This window comes from Echeneis naucrates, chromosome 11, assembly GCF_900963305.1.
Source record: "Echeneis naucrates chromosome 11, fEcheNa1.1, whole genome shotgun sequence".
Lineage (NCBI taxonomy): Eukaryota > Metazoa > Chordata > Actinopteri > Carangiformes > Echeneidae > Echeneis > Echeneis naucrates.
In genome coordinates, this window is record NC_042521.1 from 12,902,769 (window position 1) to 12,924,038 (window position 21,270).

Genomic DNA, 21,270 nt, shown 5'->3' on the forward strand with positions numbered 1-21,270 from the left:
AGCAGGTGCCAACTTCAACGCCCGCACGGCACCCATACAATACACCAAACCATCAAACCTTTTCAGGCTGGAAAAAAAATAGACAAAAACAATGCTAATCCCTTTTTGAGCTTGTTGAGTCCATGCACACCTTTTTGGGTGTGTGTGTGCTTTTGTGTTGGTGTGACACTTCAGAGCACAATGGTCTCTAACACTGACTCGACTATAACAAGGCTCCAGAGACAGATTCCTCTAAGTTGATGTTCTTGGCAGGGAAACACAGCAACATAAGACAGATCTTCTCTCTCCCTCGCCATCCCTGACCTAACGGCACCCCCGTGTTCCCGCACAAATACATTTTTTCTTTGTTGCCAGGATGAAAAGTGAGGGATCTTAGACTTGAGCCGTTAATTGATGGATGGAGCTATAAGTGCAGGCACAGATGCACAGAAAAAGACACCGGCATCTTCAATTCATTTTATGTCCTTCATTCCCTTACTCTTCCTCTCTCTGTCTCCCCCTCTCAGTCTTCTCATTATCTTGTTGCTCTGTCAGGCCGGTAGGTTTGCCTCTGGGATATTGAACTGGCAGAAGTAACAGCATGATGGTAATTTGCTGGAATGGGAGGTCGGACAAGCTCACCTCACGTTTTAGAAGGTGTCAAGCAGGCCAAATGACAGATACCACAGTTAATTATGTAACACGTGTAGAGGAATTCTCATTTGTTTATTCCTTTTTTTTTTTTTTTTTCCTAACTGGGTTTATGCCTTAATTAAATGTTTAAGCTGTAATACTGCACTCATTAAAGCAGACAAACAAACAGAAATACAGTTTTATGCATGTTCAAACACAATCACATCTATGAATGTATAAAACTGCAGACGACAAATAACTACAAGCATGTTCTCACGTGTCAAACAAGCGCGCACACACAAATAGATGGTGGCAGGCTTTTAAGCCTTTGTCAGATTAATAGCCACTTTCTGTCTGTGGTCAATAAATGCTTTAGGGGGTTCCCTAAAGGCTGCAGGATGTGTGTTTTTGTGTGTGTGTGTGTGTGAGAGAGAGAGAGAGAGAGTGTGCGAGCATCTAACTGGCCTCATGGGTCATCCTGTCACCGCAAAGATGGCTAAGCAGTTGGTTGGCCAGCGGGAAATCAATGTAAGGTGATGAGGCCCCTTTGCGTGTGTGTGTATGTGTGTGGGTGAATGTGTGCATGCTCTTGTTTTTATGTGCACCTGTGTGTCTTTAGCATAACCTTCACTGATACTGAGGAGAATCTACCCAAATTGGAAAAACTTGCAACTGGTGAGGTGATGGCCAAAAAAACCCCAACTGTTTTAAACAAGAGCCTGTGAGATTTCTGCATTTGTGCTATTTTCTTTTTCTTTCTGCTGCACAAGAGAAGTTTGCATTCAGGTGTCATGATAGGCAAGATGCAGCAGAAGGACTTTTTCCTAACTCATAGCTTGATTTCTGAGGGATTGTGGGTCTGTGCAGAGATGATGGTTTAGGGTAGGGGGTTTCGAAGCACCTGGATTCTGATGCGATGTGAGCTGGAGATTAGAAGATGGTGAAACGCTGGAGCTGCTTTGCCCCTCCTCACCCAAAGGAGAGATAGAGCTCTGGCTCGCTTCTCTGCTAGTGAACCCTGGTTTTAACAACCAGCCCCAGCGGTCCTCATTACCCTTTCCCTGGGCACTCTCTCACTAACACACACACGTTTCTAAATGTGCACAAGCATTCTTAGATACAGAGGCACTTGCACTCACGCAGCTGTTGGTGTTGATGAAGTGTAACGGAGCTGGATGCTAGTTCTCTTGGACAGGCTACCCTGTCCTCTATCAGCTTCATGACTTAAGGGGTCGTTACCACGGTGATGGGCGTAATGATGCGTGGACTGTCCCAGAGTTGACACAACAACTCTCTATCCAGAAAACAAAGCTTTTCAAAGTTGATGCCAATCCCATAATGCCACATTTTCAATTTTAAAAACACGAATGACAAGCTATCCCTGCACTTAGATAGCCATGTTAATTGCGCATGATGATTTCATCTGCTGTGTGTGTGTGTTTTGGGTTTTTTTAATGCAGGCATTCAGTATTTCAGGCACTTAAGTGCAGCTATTTGAGCTCTCCACACCCCCCCACACCTCCACAGTGTTTAATCACTGCTTTAGGTGAGCTCAGCTAGGCAATGCATTCTCCTCCATCTGCTCTCTTTCTTCCTTCCTTTCCTCTTTCCTTTTCCTTTTCCTTTGTGCTCTCCATGTTTTCTAGCATGTGCTCTGTAGAATCTCTTGGTTCTAATCATATAGGCCATCTACACATACACAAAGAGAAAGACACAGCCACATATGTATACTGTTTTGCTTTGGGGGAGAGGGAGGGAATCATCTTCCTTTCCATTTGTCACTGCGTTTTCTTTCACTTATGATCTCGTGCTTCAGCAGATAGCACCTATAGAGCTGGAGATAAACGTGATTTTGTATTAGCTGTGTGTGTGTGTGTGTGTGTGTGTGTGTATGTGTGTGTGTGTGTGTGCGCGCGGATGTCTGTGCATTTCAATGTGTGTCTCAGACATCAAGCACCGTTTGAAACATTTCAGCAAAGTTGCGATTGCTTGGTTCAATTAGAAACTGACACAAGGCGAGTTCTTGAACGTTTTTGGATTCGGTAGAACACTGCAGCCCCACAGGTTTTCAAGGGGATTGAAATGCTCCTCTTGATGTGCCCGAACACGTTATAGTGTATGTATTGCATCGCATTCTCTTTTCTCTGGTACCAATAACTTAAAACAATTCAGGTTCAAAGAGGGCAACTGAAAAATTCAAGTCGGTTTCAAGATGGCTTTAAGATGCTTTATTTCTCTACAACTTTAACATTCCCTAAAGGGATTTCGCTACTGCCTGAACAACAAGCTTTTCTCTCTCTTTGTGGAAAAGGGAACTCAGTGTTCTTTGACACTCACTGGTGTGTGATCCCTCCAAGATGTCATGAACATGGCCGACCTTCGGTGGCAGAAAATTGCAGCGGTCCCCCCTGATCATAGCTCCCTCTCTTTGGGAAGTCTCCATAAAGGTAGTCCTTACTCTCCGTGGAGTCACTCTGAAAGCCATCCTGGGGCAAAGTTAATCACTGTGACGCTTGGCTAGAAGTAATCAAGTGAATAATTAGCACGGCATTCAGCTGAGGCAGGGATTCCTGGAAAAAGACTTCTGGATACTGAAAGCAAGGGGATTGGGTGGATTGTGTAATCAAGGAAACAATACCTACATTATCCATCTATCATTGAAATAAAAAATAAAGTCTTAATTTACATTTATTTATCATAAGCAACAATATTGACATATAGGCATTGGATAAACTCAACATCTTGCATCTGCCACTTAAATAACTCAGTACAAACAAAGTGTTTCATTGGTAATTCATGCAGCATTGAAGGGTTATTTGGGTTAATAGGTTATTAAAAAAAAGCTGCTCTACATCAAATTTGATCTTGTACATCATTTACATTAAAGTTGTTCCATATGCGGGATTCGTTGTGTAAGGACTTTGAATAAAAGCTCATTCTCTGGCCAACTGTAACTTGATGGTGGGTAATGAGTCATTCGCCTGCTGTATTGTTCTCTCTTCTATTTACAAGTTCTTATTATTCTCTCTTTTATTCCTCTGTTTTGTCTTCCAGATAGCAACAGACTTTCCTCAGTCATATTTCACTGAAAGCTCGAAGGTATTTCTGTCCAAACTTAAAAGGTTATCAAGCAGCTTGTAATTTTCTTTTCATTATCATTCATTTATCATGAAACAAAAAAAAGAAAGAAAGAAAGAAAAAAAATATTTTGCAATTCACTGTGATATTATTCATTGCAGTTTTCCCTTGATCTAGCAAAATAAAAAGGACAGAAGTCTATGGCTTTATTTATATCATGTACCAAATCTGCAGCCTCATGACAGTCAACTGCAAAGTTCATCACTCCAGGTGTTCCAAGAAGGATAATTGTAAGGCAGGAAAAGGGAAATATCAAAGGTGGTGAAGAAATAGCAGAGTAATTGATTTCACTCAGTGACACCTCACATTTCCACTTTCATTCCAAGGTATGACTGCAGAGGGGGTGGCAGGAGAAGAAAGCGTGATTGAGATGTAATTGGGTAAAGAAGACAAGGAGTAAGTCAAGGGGTCTGTCTGAGGTCAGGAGGTAGAGAGACTCATGCAAGTAACAAAGCCATTCAGGAAAAAGAAAGTCGGATACTTGATGTGCAGCAAGCAGGACTGAGAATGAATGTTAGTGATGGGGAGATAATGGGCAGGCGTGGCACAGTGATACGCTGTCAGCACAGGAAAGCGACGGCTGATATTTTATTCTTCCTCTTCTATCTTTTTAAACAGAAAGAGGGGTTCAAAGGGTTCTCTCTGCTTAAAAAAACTGCCGGGTAATTGTATATTTGTAGGACTGGAAACACCAAAGAAATTCAATACTTATTGAGTTGAGAAAGAAAATCCGAAATAAAAACAGATTCCAGACCTTGAATGTACGAACATGAGGGAGACAAATTCTGTTGAGTTCTTGGTGTTTGAGAGTCCACGTGCACAGAGCGCTAATCTGTTGACACCCGCTGTGATGAAAGAGAATACGCTATGCTTGCTGTAAGACAAGCACGGGGTCAACTCGACCGTGGGGGCTGTGTGTGCTTTTCTGCATATTGTATTATTCTATCAATAATACAATATGCAACACCAATGCTAATTGCTGGATGTTTAGCCTCGGTTATTGGTTATGACTATTGCAGCAGGGATTGCTAGGTTGATAAGTGAAAAACCTCATAGCTGTATGAAGTATTAAATATTTAATGCACATTGCACTTGTTCCATTTGCACTGAAACTGCGGCAACTCGAGTTCACTTGCCTATGTGTTGTTTTATATCTGTATTATTGCTTTAACAATCTGGATTGTTGTGAGTGTATGCTGAGTGTAAGTTAAAGGGAACTTTTTTAAACAAAATTACAGAAAGACTGGTTTTTATTACCAGATGCTCTGTGAGGATTCTGGGATGGTCAGCGGGAGCAATGCGAATAACTATCGGAACCACAGGAACACTCCGCTGAAGACATCTGATCATCTTTTTCCATTTATAGGGATCATCCAACTCCTCTTGTGAGCAAGCCACTGCTCTAACCAAAGTAGATGTAAGGGAAATAGAAATACAAGGTATACCCTAAAGCTCAGGATAAGTATTCTCATTGACTTTTGGATTGTAGTTGTTGTAGATACAATAAAGACTAACACAATGCATTTTTTTTTTTTTATCCATATACTTCAGATGGAGGGTAGTTGGGCAAAATTGTCTTGCTCTAGACTATGCATGACAAGCTCTTTGTAGTAAATAATGTACGTGGATAACATAAATTCACTCTCCTCAGTCAGAGGTAAAGGGGCTGTATGCAGTCTTTCAACATGAGCACTTCCTGCCTATAAAAGAACATGCTCACATTCTTTCTTGTCCTTTGTAAAACACTGTTTGTTGTGCCTATATGTGCATCGATAGTATTGAGAGCTGCGTGTACTGGCATTGAAATAATCCACTTGTTCAGTTTAGAAAAAAATTCAGGTGACCCTCACATGAGTCTCGTTTTTAAATTCTGCTCTTCTGTGGTTGTAAAGTGCTTTTAGCACAGACTAAGCACTGTTGACCTTGCCCACCCAACTCTTAAAACGTCATCTCTTTTCAAAACGAGTATGGATAGGAGGGATAGAAATGCAAAAAAAACTCTTGATGTACTACAAAAGCACATAGGTGGTGTTCTCTATCCAGTATCTGCTGAACCTGTTGACCAACTTCATTGTACCAATTTATTTCATTATTCTCCATCAACTCCTGCGCTACTTTGTTTTGTTAGATGCTTGACTTTCTACAGCAGCTGCACAGTAACCACATGTTTCGGCAGATAGAGCATAATTAGCTCTGAGTCCTCTGTGAGCCTCTGAAAGGCTAATCATCTGCCCACAGTTTAATATGGGTGAGAGCTGTTGGTTTGCAGAGCCTTATATAAACCAGTTGACCTAAACAGTTGAAAACTGTTGAAGCATATCTGCAGATTTAACAATTGATTCTCTGTAGGACTGGCAATGTAGAAACCCTTTCAGGTATCAAAGGGCTCAATTTTGTGTTAATGTCACACGTTACTTTTGGCAACAACGACAAAAAGAAAAAATAACTAAATAAATGAGAGCACTATACTTTCAGTTAAAAAAAAAACAGAATTCACGTGTCACATACGATCACATGGCACATGTCCGTTTTTCACAAAGACGTGCCTGCTCAATGTTTCACGGAGAACACATGCACATACATGAGTGTACACCCACGCAGTTAGCTTCAGCTTGAGTAACCACACAGAAATCTAGGACACAGCTTTATTTTGATGATTCAAAGCAGGATAATTTAGCTAAGCATGATATTTGCAAAATTAAGGGCTAAATAATTCCCACAGCAACAGAGTAGCTAATACACATTATGCAGCACATCTCCCTGGGAAAAAAATACGCAACTCAGATTAGCTCTGCTGATCTCCATGGCAAACACCTTACTTCCACTATGCTTGTTTCCAACTCTTTGTTTGTTTGTCATTATTAAAAATAATTGTTAAATATGTAATACTATCTATTATTCACTCCTTCAGCTGAGACAACCAACAACTTTGAACTTGGGAGCACCAACTCATTCTGGTGTGGAGTTTCTGATAGCAAACTGTGAATATGATGCAAAAAGAACTTTCCAGATGAAACCCTTTTCATGGCTGTAATTATGGGCAATGTGCTAAAATGCAGACTGAATTAGGAAACATTCCAAAGCCAAAGCTAGCGTTGAAAGTAAATTCAGCTGTGCTTCAAGTAGATAACATTATAGAGTAAATCAGCTCCATGATAAGCTGACTTGGTGGATTTTATACTGACACCTGACAGAAATGTGAGAGAAAATAAGAAAAAAGCATGATCGGTCTTTAGCATGGAGCTCCCTCAATGCTCTGCGATTGCTCTGGTCTCTCCATTAGCCTTGTGGCCTGACTGCACTCAGCTATTTATTCAGGTGCTCGTTCCACACAACACTTTTTCTCTCCTTGGACTAAATTGCCCAGAACATTTTGTAGCAAGGAAGGAGAAAGCAAGAACTCCCCTCCATGGCCTCCTCTCAAAAACTGATGAGGCCCCGAGAGTCCTTGATCCCTGTAAAGAAGAAGATTGTTCTTGCCACTAGCAATCTATATCGGTGAGTGGGTGGGTGTTTGTAGCATGTGGACTGCTGCACACTGACCAGGCCTAACGTGGTTTGGTGTAGGTCAAGGTCATAGTACAGTTCTCGCATTTTTCCCTGGAACTTACATTGAGAGAGATCCAGTCTATTTTTCCGTCTATCCACTCATCAGTGTTCTTTATGTGTCCTTCTCACTTCCCTCTGGTTATTGTGTCAGGCAAATAACTATTCTCACTTCTTTCTTTACGTTTACACTCTATATTGTGAGCTACTTGCTCCAAGACACATGAAGTTTATGGGAGTTTGAAGTTACAATTGCTTACAAAAAAAAAAAAACCCTTCCACAGAGTCAGGGTCATATTAGTTGATGGTAGATATTAATCTTCGACAAAAAGATAATCAGTAAAGACTTTGTTGATAAATGCATCACATCTCAGCGCATCTTTGACCTCGCCCAACTGGCATTTAAGAAATGATGATGCACAAGAGGCCCAAAGTGCAGCTGAAGGAAAAAGGTTGTGTATACAGAATATGTAATGGCATCAAAAATAAGAATTTATATAGAAACAGGCCAAAATTTACCTAAAGCCCACTGAAACAACCTTGATGCCTGAGACAGCTTAACTAAAGAGGGACTGTGATGACTGCCGAAACATCTGCCGTCAATCATCGTAGCCTTCAAACGAGTCCGGCGGTGATACATTGAAGTTATTTGAATAGGGGGCATCAAAGTGTGACCCAATGAGGAGAGACAGCCACCTGTCTGAAGAGAGTTCAGCGGGAAACGTTTCTATAAAGGAACAGACCATCTATGATCTGTAAGTGGTTATACAGTTAGACTTTTCTGACCAACATTATATTTAGATACTGTAATGTTTGATGCTCCCAGGCCTTGTTACTGCAACACAATAAAGAGGTCAGTTCAGACAAAGTACTAGTTTGTAGTGGTGGTTGAAGTCTTAAGTACATACACATATCCATTTGCAAAGGTGAACAACACACACAAAAAAAAAGAAAAACAGCAGGTAAGGAGGTTGCTTGAGTGGCAGGAGCAAATCAGGAGAGACATATTTTGTGATAATTGTTGCATTGTACATCAGCATTAATATCAGCAAGTAGCTGCCTGCGATTGTGAAGCTTGAATGAAGTAGCTGACACCAATCATCTGTAGTAAATGCACTTTCACAAATACTACAGCCCAACTTTTTGTAGAAGAATAATTTCTCACAGATGCAACTCAGAAGGACTTCTTTTTTATCTGCACTGAGGAGTTTATTGATATTTCCTAGATCAGATGCTGGTCTTTAGAGGGATTACTCTCTATCTCCAGTATGCCAATATTATTTATTTTTTTCTACACAAGGTATCATGGTCACTCTCAACAGGTTGGGCCATGCGGCTGGATGTGAGTTTGTATGAGCAGGGATGTGCTTTTTTTAGTATGGTTCTGTCCATTGAATGTGCACTTATTTATGTACACCAGTGTGGGACATGGTTGTAATGATATAAGATAAAGATGAGCACAAAAGCGCTTGCAATGCAGGACAACACGCAGCACAGCAGAGGAGCATCAATTCATAAAAGCACAGTAACATCAGTGATGCAATGACAATAAAAATGTTATATTTCTCCAGTTTTCAGTTCACAACTCAATCTCTCAGTTCGCAGCTGAAGGGACAGGGTAACCATGTAGAAACATAGGACACCATCTTATTTTGACAATTCTAGAGAGGGTTATCGGTGTCTGGCTGAGTCACCAATGCATTCAGCAGCTTCATGTCTATTTTCTGCTCTCTTATAATTTCTTCTCAGATGGGTTCATCCTTCCATCTTACCAAAAAGAAAAAAGAAAACAGCAGAGCGTGCCACCATGAGTAGTGTAGATTAGAGCAAGACTTTGAAACTACTAAGTCAAACTGAATATGTCTGTGAATGATTGCATGATTGTGTTATCTTTGTTTATTTTTTATTTGCTTGGTGCTTGTGTGTGCCCAAAAGATGCCCCCTCTATCCTGTAGTGCTGACCTTTCCCCCAGATGAAAGGCACACAGAGGTACAGTATTGTATGATTACATTATTGGGGGGGGGGGGGGGGAAGCATTATAGGTCGAAGTAGAGAAGCAATCACATGAAAACTAGCATAAGTGCTTTTTAACATTAGAAGTGCCAGAACTTCATTAAATGGACAACTACAATAGCTGTCCTGAACATTTTGTCATGACAGAGTTTGACCATCGATTCAGCTTCGTGCGTGTGTGTTGGATGCACGAGAAGCTGCTGGTACCAGTGAAGTGTTGATGGGAGTTTCATTGCTTTGGGCTTTAAGCAAATGAAACACTGACATAGAGCCCTGAAATTGGAACTCAGTGGACAGAATGATGCACTGATTATGGTAAAAGTGGAGGGGTCCAAACAAATAATATTAAAAAGTGGGGTAGACTGCCCTCTTATATTGTATGAGTATGAGTATTCATTCACTTATTCATTCATCCATCTTCTACCACTTATCCATTTCCCGGTCACAGGGGGTGCTGCAGCCAATCCCAGCTCACTCTGGGTGCGGGCGGGGTACACCCTGGACAGGCCACCAGTCGATCACAGGGCCGACACACAGAGACCAGCAACCACTCACACTCACACTCAGACCTGCGGACAATTTAGCGTCACCAGTTAACCCAAACATGATGTCTTTGGACGGTGGGAGGAAACCCACACAGGCACAGGGAGAACATAAATCTCTGCACAGAAAGGCCCCAGGCCTACAGCACTAACCACATTCCACCTTGCTGCCCCTGTGAATGTTCTTATAGTATCAATTACTCAGGAGAGATGCTGAAGGCCAGAAGTAGCATCTCAGAATGATTTTTTGTGCCCTTTCTACCAAGTGAAAAAAAAAAAAAAAACAACTCTGGCTATTTGAGACTCGTCACATGCTACTCTCTCATAATTCAAGAAAAACACCTGCCGAAGTGTGTTCTTGGTTACTTTGAGCTAAGTGCCCACGCAAATGCAGTTTGCGTGTGTGTGTGTGTGCTTGTGTTTATGATTTCAGGGAAATTCATCTGCCACCATGGCAGTCATACTGTAGATTGCACACAGCTTTCATATTAGCAGGATGCACTGACTGCTTTTATTGTTGAGTACCAGAGAGAAGAATCAGTGCCATGCATGAATGAATGGATGGATGGATATATAATATATTCTTGTGATTTTGAGGATACAGGTGCAGCATGCAACAAACAAATGAATGGAAAGTAATTTAAAAAGAACACATATACTAATTGAAGAGCAAAAAAAAAAAGTCCATAAAAAAGGTGATGAAGCATAGAATGATTGAAGTTGACAAAAATAAAAACACTGAAAGGAAAACATAAAACAGTACATAACAATAGCATTCCAGCTCAGTGTGGTTGGGTGCAGCTATGGTTCCCCAGAGTTCATGTTTTTTTGGCAGACCTGTTGCTGACCTGAGAGAGAGAAAGAAATGCAGGAAAAAAAATGTAATAAAAACTTTTGTGCAATCACCATGCTTTATGAATTCTAAGGTTGGTTGGTTGGTCCATAATTTGGTTTCTGGTCCATGCTGAAAAATCTCCACAATAACTGGACAGCTGTGTGTTATGTATACACGTAGACAAATGTGTTCCCCACAGTGCAAACCCTAAAAACCCTAAATGCTAATTTTGGGGGTTGCTGTTGTGTGGGTTGTGCCGAATTCACAGAAGAACACACTTCCACCGTTGCTCTTATCTGTTGGAGTTTAAATTCGGGTGACAGGCAGAGATTTTCAGAGTATTTAACATTGATCCCTTCAACAAATTTCTTGTTGTGATTGTGAACACTGCTATTCTGTCCTTTGTCAAATCCACTATACAGATGTTACATACAAAACCATGGCATTGTCTGTAGTTGATCAGGCCAAAACTGCAAAGTAACGTCTACTTTGAAAGAGCTGTTGACTTGTTCTGGCCTCCCCTGCATTGATTTTGCTTTGATTGTAGTTCTGTAGCTTTGCCCGCCATCTGAAAGGCTCTAAATCCATCTAAATTCTCTTCTTGTTATGGAACCGAGAGAAAGAAAGGGATGGAAGGCAGAGGGTGAGGAGGTGGAGGGCAGAACGATAGACCAAATGACAGCGGTGTAGGAGCTGGAAGATTTGAAAATATCTAATAAGAGAAAGAAAAATGGGCAAAACGGGGCAATTTGAGATTGAGAATGAAAGTGCAATGAAACAAAACCAATTTGGCATTTTCAAACCATACCAGGGGTTCTGTTGAAATGTGTGTGTATATATATATATATGAGTGTCTGTGTGTGTTGATGTGAAACAAAAACACCCGTCAGGCCATGGGGCTGAGAAAACTAGATTCTGAACCCATTTTGAAGGTACACAAATGACCTTGAGGGCCCCATAATCACACAGACTCTGTCCTGCACCAACCTGATTCAGCTTCTCCTCATATCTGCTACTGGGGGAGAGAGAGAGAGCAGTGAGAGAGAGAGAAATGGAGTGGGTCTGTCTGTCCAGCAGTTTATAAAAAGTCCATTATGGTGCACTTCTATCAGTTTGGACTCTCCCAGATGGACCCTGGAGTAAATGGACAGCACCACAGAGCTATAAGCTCAGATTTGATATACGGCTGAGAAATAGTCCTGTGTGTGTTTATGTGCGTCCGTGTGTGTGTGTGTGTGTGTGTGTGTGTGTGTGTGTGTGCGCGTGCGTTTGTGTAAGAAATGGTAGTGCATGTTCAGGGGAGTGTGCATTCAATCATATGTGCTGCACTGAAAGAGCTGACGGTAGTCAACAGCAAACACATCCGTGCCGTAATGCTTCTGTGCATGCCATTTATTTACCACAGCTGTTTTAGCATATTATCATATGCTCTCCCCATACACACACACACACACACACATATACATATTCAGTCTTCCCAGCAGGCTTAAATCCGGCTCAGTCTGACAAAGGAGCCTGTGGCTCTAGCTGGCTCTGTCCCAATCCCCTTCCCCAGCCTGGTGCTTTGTACGAGCTCAAAACCGCTTTACTGCGTGACGTTTATTTATCAGCAATATTTACTTCCTATTGTGTAGGTGTGAATGTGTGTGGGTGCCACATATCTGAGGTATATCTGAGCTTTGGTGTCATTTCCCATTGGCATATTTAGGTCCACAGCGCGTTGTGTGCATGTCTCCATACATGTGTATTCGATGAATGTATCCCATCACTCTTTGGATTGAGTTAAAAAAACAGACAAATAAAACCTCTGCCAGCTGAGTGATGCTGCTCATTACGCTGTGGATGGGACTTTATCCTACAGGCCACTTTATCATTTCTTTCACTCTGGGAAAGAGAAAAGCCCTCCAGTGAAGTGAACGAGAATGGTTGAGATGATGTTTCTTTATTCTCAGCAGTTGAGGCAAACATAATGGCAAACTTTAAGAAAAGTCTTTTCCCAGTCAATGCCATTTGGGGATAGCAACAATTCCTATTAAAGAAAATTTCCTTGGCCATCATGCTACCTCACTCAAAAACTTTTCATATTCAGCTGAAGTAACAAAGTTAAACAATTAGAGTCAAAGTTGGCAGTTATTTGCACAATGGAAAGCAAAAGAATTACAATTAATGTGTTTTCTTTTTATATCAATTTTCTTTCTAACTAAACAAACACTCCTGAATGCCCTGAACCTTGTGATATATCTGAACATATCAGCCACTCCAATACAACATGTTTCTCACTAGAAACTGTGCAGCCATCAACCTTTGCACCCAACAAATCACTTTTATTGACCTTAACTACGCACCGCATTCACCTACAAATTGAAAATATATTCTCCTGAAACGTAAGAGAGAGACTGAATTGGTTGACTACCATGGATGTTCCCTCTTTCACCAAGTATATTAATTGTGTGATGGCAAAGTCAGGCTCTCTAAATTTGATGGATTCTGACTTGTAGATTTCAGGTGATTTCACGTCCTCATGAGAAATGACTGTCATCCCATGATTATGTCTCTTCCATTGTGAGGGGAATCTCCACCTCTGCTCCCCAGCAATCACAGCAATATATACCCTTCCCATGATTGTAAGTGACACTGCCAGCTAAAGATGGAAAATAGATTCCCCTGGAGCTGAAGAAACAGCTGAAAGAGGTGGAAAAAAGTCGGGATGAGCAAGGCAATTTGATGAAGTGTGCGATGATGTGTCCATTAAAGTGCAGTCCAGAACATTAAACAATATAGTGGGGTTTGTAAAGGTCAGTACTCTCAGGGGTTCATTCATATTGATCTTTACTTTCGATTGTAGCAGACTCCACACCAGTGTCCATCTAAATCCTCTTTTGTGGCGTAGACCTAATGGAGAGAGAGAGAAAAAACAGGGACAAACAGAGCAAAATAAAGAGGTAGCAGGAAAAAAGAGTGGTCAGCGGTCATTTTATGTGAGACATTACTCCAATGTCCTGCTTCACTGACCTCTATTTCTCAGAAGCACAGAGGTGTGGAATATACATCTACGCACACAGACACACACAAACACACCTTAATTTGCGCTAGATTCTGCCAGAAAATGATTCGCAAACTCCCTGCTCTGGCCTGGCTCCCTCCTCTCAAAAAATAAATCAATTCCTGAAAATTTAAAACTCAAAAAAACTTTTTCTTATCCTGATGAAGTCTTGCTGTTTCATTGGAGGTCCTCCTACTGATGTTGCCCACAAATCCTTTCAGCAGGCATCAAGTCAGACCGTAAACCTGCCAAGCTCTCTATGGTGGATCAGCGGGGTTGTAATACTGTATTGGCAGCACAGGTTTCACCGAGCGCACGAGCAGCACTGCTAGCTTTGTGGCACCTGTTAGAAGATATGACCAGCAGGAGGAATTTGAGGAGGATTAGGAGAACTTGGAATTGAGTGTCCGTTAAGCCCCTCCCCCTCAGTTACTGTTGCTATGCTCCTCAGCCAATCCACAACCATGGTACATAGAGTTTACAATTATAGATACCAAATATTACAGAAATGAGTCCTCAATTTAATCGCATTAATATGAACATCTGGGGATTTTTTCATTAGCCACAACTGCCAAGCATTTGCTCAGGTGAACTATGCTGCTTAAAGTGCATTAGATCATTAATTCATTCATTCATTAATTCATCTTGTACCGCTTATGCGTTTTCCGCATTGCGGGGCGTGCTGGAGCCAATCCCAGCTCACACTGGGTGAGCTATACTCACACTGATGGACTGTCCAGGGAGTACCCGGTTCAGTGCATCACAGGGCCAACACACAGTGACAGACAGAGACCAACAACTGCTCACACTCACACTCAGACCTACGAAGAATTTAGAGTGACCAGCAAACCTGTACCCAAACCATGCAGACACGGGGAGAACATGCACATAGAAAGGCCTCAGGCCCGGGAATCAAACCTACAATCTTCTTGCTGTGAGGCAACAGCCTTAACCACTATGCCGCTGTGCTTCCCCTGGGATGATTCATTGTTAAAAATGATTTGTGTTGGCGGATACCATAGTAGATATCAGTGCTAGTTACCTAGGCATACTAATGCTAATTGTTCAGATTTTGGGTAAAAACTCAAAACTGTTACAAATTCGAGCCAAACCACAACCGTCCATACCACTTGCTTTACTAATGTGGGATAGTTTGGGAACACTCCAGCAAAGATTAACCTTCCACTGTACGGACACTGAAATAGAAATTAGAATATAGTTAATGGGAAAGATGATTGACAGACTGAAGAAGTAGAAAAGAGAGAATCCATTATTCCCTTACATCCCCGTCCCAATCTATACACATACACAGTATAAAAAAGTGTCATCTGTCAATATCACATCATTGAAATCACTTTTTACAACCATGTCTGTCCTAAAGAGAGATGGTATCAAGCAGGTTTATTTAATTTGAAACGCATGTGGTCTGATATAAAACCTCTCTAAACCTCATTTTATAAACTATGGTATTTCCCAGAACGCTTTCGGCACGTAGGACCTACAGCAATTAGTTCTTAGTCACAAATAGATGAACATGTTCATTTTCATCACAAATGACAATGATAGTGTTTGAGATTGTTAATTACTGCACATTGTAAATGTAAATGAATCAATAAAAAACACAAGTCATTAACGACTATGCCATAGTATTATAAATATATATATATATGCATGTGTATATTATCTGAGCAAGAAGGCACTTGTACCAGCTAAGCTATGAGGATTTGAGAGCCAACACTCTGAGGACTTTTGACATGTGTATGTCAAATGTACTCTCGCTTTGATAGTCACTTTAGAATATAGCACTAGTATATTTATCTATTTGAAGGGTTGAATGTCAATTTATTTATTTTTATTATTTATTCAAAACAAAAGTAGCAACCAACACACGGACGAAAAGGCTGTTTCTTATTTCCACTTCATCCTGCTGCAGATATCAACCAGACAGCAGACAAACCAAATTATTACATTGTTCATGTGATGGAATATTGCTACAGTGTTCCTGCTGAGAGGGACAAACACAAAAAGGCACTGGGAGGGACACCTAGACGGTGTGAATAAAAGCAAGAGAGCTAGAGTATGATGAATTTATTTTTTTCCCCCTCTGACAAAGAGTTGTTCCTAAAAAAAGGACAAATTAAAGGTTTGCTTGCAGTTTTGAGCAGTAATGACACATCCTTAACACACTTCCTAGACATTCATGCTTATGTGTGTGTGTGTGTGTGTGTGTGTGTGTGTGTGTGTGTGTGTGTGTGTGTGTGTGTGTGCTGTGCTGTGTGTTTTTCCTTTGGTCAGTTCCTTGATACAGGCTGATGTGAACTAATTTCAGTGTCAATCACTTTTGCTCTCTGTAATCTAATAAGCGCACAGATGCATACACAATCTGCCTCCGCTTAAGTGGATAATATATGTTCGACACGCTGTATGTTGCATCTTCTTCGAGTAAAGGCAGCCGCCCCAAAAAAAATCCCATGGGCAAGTAATACCCAAGTGAAAAAAGATCTGTTAAATCAAAGATTGTTTCCCCTGCCCAAGGAGTTGATTAAGCCTTGTGTTGCTGAAACTAAGCCTATAAATCCATTTCCACAGAACATAACAGTCTGTGCTCAAGCCTCCGTATGTTTGTACCAAATGAGATAAAAGCGACTTAGATATGTTGCATGATTTCACTTTCACCCTACTCTCTTGCTCTCTCTCTAGGCAATTGTTCTGTTTCCACAGATGTTCACCATTTACGTGAGGTGTTTGGGTTCAAAGCAGCTCTTTCACACTTCAGAACATGTAGCTGCATGTTTTTTTCTTTATATTTGAACAATTTCATGCAGGTTATTTATTTATTTTTTTTGCCCTGACTGACTTGGTTGAGTGAATAGTAACCGACTGAATTTCAATATGTATATTTTTATCAACTTTTCATGTTTTCACTCTAAGATAATGAGCCAAGCAGGACTGACTTCCTCTTGATTTTCTGAGATTATACTGCAGACTTGACATTCTCTTATCTGCCTCTGCGTGACATGTGATGAAGTGTATCAGTGTGTTCTTTAAATATTCTCTTACAAGGATCAAGCCAAGGAAATGTAGGCGCTAGTATTTTTATTTCGTTTTAGTCGTGTTTTGAATATTGAAGAAACTTGCTTCTGTGAATATGAAAAGTGGATGGTGATGACTTCAAACCAAGTTTCTTCACAGTATGTTACAATAAGTTTGTGTTGAGTTAATCTTGACAAGTTTCATCTGGACGAGTAACAGTATATTTTGCTTGTTTTAGATTCATATGATGATGATCTGAAGGTGAAGACCCAAAGACCTCGATCAGCTGACCAGCCAGGTGTGTTTCAGGCACAAACAGGTGAGTAATGTGAGTACATGTGTATGTATTTATATGGATGTTTCCGGCTTGGAGCAGAAAAACCAGCCTGATCACTTCAGTTTGCACATGTGACTAAAAATCAAGAGTTCCATGCAGACAGTTACCATATTTTACTTTTTGACGCAATGTACAAGAATAAAAAATGGAGAAGTCCAACTATAGTTGACCATTGGCATGTTTGAATACGGGGAAGTGTGTTAGACTTTAAATGCTTACATAATTAATAGGGCTGGAAATGAGAGACTGAATTATTAAAGAGATGATACATGGTATTACATGTTGGCTGCTTCAGCCACACAAGAGTAAAAATCAGCTTACTCAAATATGCATATATGCACATATAGGGTGTATATATTTCAAAACCACAAACAGTCATTTCAATACTGCTACTACCACATGGAGGAGGGAGTCCCTACTGCGAGGGAAACCCCTGGCTCCATCTTGTCATTCTCGTCTCTTCTTCCCCTCTTTGCCTTTTCCACATTCTTCCCTTCCTCCAGGCATGTGTGATGAGCTTAAGCCCTGACTCACGGCATGCTAATGAAGATGTAATGCGATTAACGGACATGCAATTAATTTGATTTCCTTCCTTGCCATGTGATGATGCCTCCATCAAAGGACAAAATCCCGCACACCCATGTCTGAGCACCAAAATTTAACGGGATGCTTGTATACACGTAATTGCAGATCCAAAGAGATCACACTCACCCATGGGGCTTTTGGGACTCACTGCTAAAACCCTTTAGTAGTGAGACCTTACATGTTGCACCATAATTCCATGAGTGCTAATATTTTTGAGTATCACCTTAAAACAACTTTCCTCTAACATGACTGTCATCCTTGTGAACATTCATTTAAGTTTTAAGTAATGAAATCATCCATATTTATGTAGTACGCAGGAAAATTAGGCAGCAGGATCAAGCCAGAAAATGATACACCATGAAAAACCTACCACAGAATTACGCATGCAAATCTCCCTTATATCTCATGAATGATGAATTTAGGTTGTCTTTACTTGACTTAATGTGTCTTACAATGTGGGAGCAAAGAAGAAAAAAGGTTCCTTACACTACACAAAGTCTGTTTGGTTATTGTAAGCACAAATCCTTTCCATCATCTGTTACCAGCAGGGATTTCTCACTTCAATTGTATAGATTATGATTTCCTTTGTCTTTTTTCATTGGTATTATATTGCGGCAGTGTCACTGCCAATATGAAGCGTTTATTTTATAACAGTACATAAAAAGCCTGGGGGAAAAAATAATAAAATAATAATAATTAAAAAAACAAAACAAAACCCAGAATTGCTAACTGGAATCAATAAGACAAAGATGTTTTGATGCTGTAATGTGGAGCAGGAGCTACACAAAAAAGTAGTCACACGCCTCTCTGTAAGACTTATATAGGAATATATTTAGAGCAATTGCCTAGTATATCAAAGCAGCTCACTGAAGTAGACGGAGAGAAACAAAGCCATTCATCTGGACCTTTTGTTTTCTGCAGACACACCAGCATGGCCTACAAGCAAGAATATAGAAAACGATCTTCTCACTTCACATTGCTTGTTCTCCAGGTGACCCTGCAGCTGAGGAGTGGTCACAGTGGAGCATGTGTTCGCTCACGTGTGGCCAAGGCTGGCAGGTGAGGACACGATCGTGTGTTTCCTCACCCTACGGAACGCTGTGCAGCGGCGCGCTGAGGGAAACACGCATGTGCAACAACACGGCATCCTGTCCAGGTGTACCTGGGATCACAGGCTCAGGTACGTCGACCGAGCACTCGATCTGCAAAGTTAAAATGTTCCTACTAGTTTGTGCTGTTTTTCGACCTTTATTTTTGTGCAGCTTGTGCGAAGCTGCTTACACATAGAGAGGCGAGCAGATAGGCCGCGACTGTATTTGATTTATTTGACCTCTCCAGAGTGTCTGCCACCCTGCAGCACATGTTGAGATATGTGCCAACATTTGTGACCTCTACTAGAGATTACAATATTTAGAAAATAAATGGTATAGCAGTGTTTTTATAACTTAGACAGAGATATGCACCATGACTGCACATTAGACCTGAGACCTACAACGATTTATGTTTTGGAAATATGATTCAGTTCCCGCGTAGCTTCCAACGCCTCAGTCATGGTCCCTTTTCAGTGTTAAGGCGGCTGTAAAACTGAAGGAAATAATAATGGCACATACACACACTTGCATATCACATGGGATTTGCTCAATCCAAATGTAATCTAACCAGGGTACAGGAGAAAGAAACCTTCAGAGCGAGAACAATATTTCAATTTCAATTCACACTTGCTGACCAAATGAGAGCAAAGCAGAGAGAGAGAGACACAGTCAGACATGACACTTTAGCTTGATGTCAGCTCGTCTATTATACTGAGCCACAGCTCAAAAAATTCACACTTCCTGCCCTCTCTATCTTTAGCCCTCTGCTCTTTCTTCACTTTTCCTTCAACCCCTGTTCTCATTTTTCCCATTTGGTCCTTATGTATACCAGAGTATATGTGCATTGCACAGATATATGGGAAACAAAAGTGATCTACCAGAGTATATAATTGCCTCCCCACGTTTACATGCACACTGGATGCCTTTCTTGATTATGATTGGAAGGGAGAACTGTCCTTACTCTGCGTTCATGTACCGAGTAGATAGTTGGATTAATGGCTAAGACTGTGTTGCCTCCACGGTGTGAAGCGGCACTGTTCTCATTGCAGATGATGGGTCCTAAGTCAGTTCCACTTGACTTTTTATGAAACACAACGCAGAGCCCTAGAGAGCAAAAATGATTATTTGGAGACATGTTTATGAGTAAAGAGTAATGAGAGTAATGAGAGCTCTGATTTCATCTGATGAAGGTGTTTACATACATTTTCAGATCATAACTGGAATGAGGCAATACTCTGATTATCTAGAGTGCATGTAAAAGTGCTGAATTCATTTCTTTTCTTTTTTCGCATATTATGGCAGTTTCAAAATATAACTAACAACTCAAATAAAATTCTTCCATAAACACATGCTTAGGCAGTCATGGTGGCTGTTTTCATTCATACCTGCTTGCCATAAAAAATGTGCAGTACCAATAAAAGAGGAGCACCTCATCTGTTTTCACTCAGCAACACACAACAACGCAGTCAAACCTGTGCACAAGTGGTTCCAAGTAATGCACGCTCTGCTTCTGATTTAATTGCCAGTGCAGGTCTTTGTGAAACAAAATTGTACTGCCTGTCCTTCCCTGGATTGATTTGCCTATATTGCAATGACAGTGAACTCCTGCACGCCATTGGTTCTCCTGCCTGGCCTTCCCTGTAACTCTGTGCTGCCAGTCAAGTTGACTAATTACATTACTTACACATGTTGATACCTGTTGAGGAGTGTGTTTAAGTCATTTTGAAATTCAGTTCAATTCCCAGATATTTTTCATTGTTAACTAAGCCTGAATTCACTAAATTTCACAATAAAAAAATAATAATAATAAAAAAAAGGGTAGAGGCCAACCCCACCCCCCCCAAAAAAAACAAAAAAAACAAAAACAAAACTCCAAGCATCCTTGACTTCACTACAGTACAACTAAAAGTTGGGCCATCAATGAATCATTGAATAGGGATTTTTATTTTTTTTTTATTATTATTTTTTTTTACAACACTGAGCAAGTTTTCAGTAGGCTTCACATAGCTCAGTAGGGAAGGCTGCTCAAAAAAGCAGATGAAGTGTCTGGGAGATGCTCTTTAATAGCGGGCCAATCTGGTTAACTGGCAAAACCAACCAGTTAATTCAAATACTGTAAAAAATCTATTGTCTATCCAGATCCAGGCTATTTACAGTAATGGCAAAACACACACACACACACACACGTATGAATATAGATTTATAATTGACTCATCTCAGTCGGAGTAATTTTTTCCCTGTACATGTGCATACTTAGTATTGTTGTATCTGTGTGTGCATAAACTGCAGGTGTTAGTTTGTCTTTTCGCTCGTATTAATTGATGGGTGTTCAAGTTTCATCAGTTGCTTCAAGTGCACCTCAGTATACTCTCTGCTCTCATGACATCTGCGTGAGAGATTGAGAGATGTGGTTGCATGAGTCTTCCATAAAGGTAAACGTGCACATTTTCTGGCGCAGGTTAGGTGTCAGTCACTGTTTCCTGATGCATCTTAA

The 21,270-nt window shown here is 40.7% G+C and overlaps 1 protein-coding gene across 1 annotated transcript in view; it reads left to right on the forward strand.

The window, feature by feature from the left end:
• Positions 1 to 21,270, forward strand: part of adgrb2 (adhesion G protein-coupled receptor B2) — a 124,430-nt gene that overhangs the window by 16,249 nt on the left and 86,911 nt on the right. Inside the window, exons 2-3 of the mRNA XM_029513511.1 lie at positions 17,002 to 17,082; positions 18,677 to 18,865. Of these exons, the coding sequence (XP_029369371.1) occupies positions 17,002 to 17,082; positions 18,677 to 18,865 (270 nt within the window). The remainder of the gene's footprint in view (positions 1 to 17,001; positions 17,083 to 18,676; positions 18,866 to 21,270) is intronic.